Below are 1,777 nucleotides of genomic sequence, written 5' to 3' on the forward strand. Positions count from 1 at the left end.
ATGCAAATCCAGCGAACTCGGCCTCCGAAACGCAAACAACTTTCATCTTTGCGATAGTGCGTATCGCTTCGGAACCAAACACGGAAAAACGCTAGCTTCAAAAGTGGCTCATGTACAATGTCATCTTTTCCAGCAATCGGCCTCCCTGAAGGAGGCGATGTTTCGTTTATGATCCTAGCCGCGGTACACTGCTACCGGTGCGTTGTTTGATAAGTTGAAAATACAAACTCAGCCGCCACCTTGGATCGTCTCTAAAGCCGTAGACCATGCCACCGCGCAGCCAGTATAGCTAGGGATGTTTGCGAGGTGGCTGGGCCGCGCATCTCGTTGATACGCACACAAAAACATCGCCTGGGTCTCGAGTATGAAGGGAAAAAGGCGCTCCAACGTATCTGTTCTCCCTATTCTCAGTGATCGATCCCCTAAAGTGGCGATGTATTTCTCTCTATTGCTGCGAGAGGGCCCGAGGGCTTGGAAAACCCAATTCACGGCCCACTGTTGTTGTTGGATGAGTATGAGTACATATGAAAAACGACCTCGATCGCGGTCCTCGCCGCCTCCTTTTACCAAACCGTCCATCACGCCGCTACCCTAAAATGTTGCTGTCTGGTGTGTCAAGGTGGCTGCTTGCTTACTAGGAAACGCAACGTAATGGCAAAGTGGATTCGCTATTTGTTGCTCAGATTCGCTTGCATCATTTCAATCGTGCGCCGCATAAACTCGAGCTGCGCCTCGCGCTCCGCTTTCTCCATCTCGAATCGCTCGTCGCGTTCGGCCTTTTCAAAGAGGAGCCGCTGCTCCTCGAGCTCAAGCTTGCGTCGACTCAAGGCGAGTTCCTCCTTCTTGACGGCAACTGCCTCTCTTTGGGCGGCAATTTCGTCTCGCTTGAGCGCGTTGGTCGACTCGATCATGCTAGTAAAGGCTGCGAGGACGCTCGCTAGATCGTTCGCCGCGCAGTCCTCTCCTTTGCTCTTCTTGGATAGCGTTTCAGCGCTGTCGTCCTCGTCCGGGACATCGTCGGTGGTTGCCTTGCGCTTAAGTCCTTGCTGCGCCGCCGCACGACTGCGGTGCGCATCTGGCTCACGCTTGTCGGTCTTCTTGTCCTTGTCGGTCTTGCTCGCTTTTTTCCTGTCCGCGGCCGCTTCCAACTACACACCGATTTATCTAAGGACAAGCAGACACTGCGAAATGGACGCACCAAGTCCGACATTTCCTCCAGTAGCACGTACCGCTGGCTCATCTCCTCTTCGGTGCCGGACGCACGCAAGCCCTTGACGGTGTCTGTCTTAAAGGCTGCCATGAGGTCGTCAAAGCGCTTGCGGCAGCCGGCCACCGTGAGGTGCTCGCCGTGGAGCGTGCGCATGTAGCTGGTGACGTCCTCCCAGCGCGCGGTGGTCTGCCCGTACGGAGCGTCGTGCGGAGCCACATTGATCACCTCCTCCAAGAGATCAATGTCCGTGTGCACGCTGAAGCGATACGTCGGCTTCTTGGACTTGGTTGGCTCGTCGCCCATGCGCGTTTTTGGTTTTGACAGGCAAAAATGGATGGTGAAAAGTCGGATCCCGAATTCTTTGAAATTCGAATCTAGAATTCTTGATGGTAAATGCCGCTTACTACAGACAAGATGGGGCCATTTAAATATCGGTATTTAAATTGCGATTTTTTCTATGGGTATTTTTATTTTTATTATTTCTCAAAACGGAAAGATCAGCTCGCGCGGGAAGGTGGCGCCACGCAGCAAGGCCAGTCGACCGGCCTCGGGCGGACTCTTGCAGCC

The 1,777-nt window shown here is 53.7% G+C and overlaps 1 protein-coding gene across 1 annotated transcript; it reads right to left on the minus strand.

Annotated features, from left to right (window-relative positions):
• Positions 1-636: 636 nt before the first annotated feature.
• Positions 637-1,531, minus strand: SDRG_17406 (hypothetical protein). The gene is made up of 2 exons (XM_008623648.1): positions 1,199-1,531; positions 637-1,148 (listed from the first exon to the last, which is right to left on the minus strand). Exons 1-2 carry the CDS (start codon positions 1,511-1,513, stop codon positions 669-671), a joined length of 795 nt encoding a protein of 264 aa, XP_008621870.1. The 5' UTR covers positions 1,514-1,531; the 3' UTR covers positions 637-668.
• Positions 1,532-1,777: the final 246 nt, after the last annotated feature.

The sequence above is a fragment of the Saprolegnia diclina genome (genome assembly GCF_000281045.1).
Source record: "Saprolegnia diclina VS20 unplaced genomic scaffold supercont1.338, whole genome shotgun sequence".
Taxonomy (NCBI): domain Eukaryota; phylum Oomycota; class Saprolegniomycetes; order Saprolegniales; family Saprolegniaceae; genus Saprolegnia; species Saprolegnia diclina.

What these genes read in the sequence shown, in the direction of transcription:
- SDRG_17406 (XM_008623648.1), bottom strand. Translation starts at nt 1,513, where the DNA reads ATGGGCGACGAGCCAACCAAGTCCAAGAAGCCGACGTATCGCTTCAGC. An exon ending in TGGAGGAAATGTCGGACTTG is followed by an intron (nt 1,149 to 1,198) that starts GTGCGTCCATTT and finishes ATCGGTGTGTAG; the next exon opens with TTGGAAGCGGCCGCGGACAG.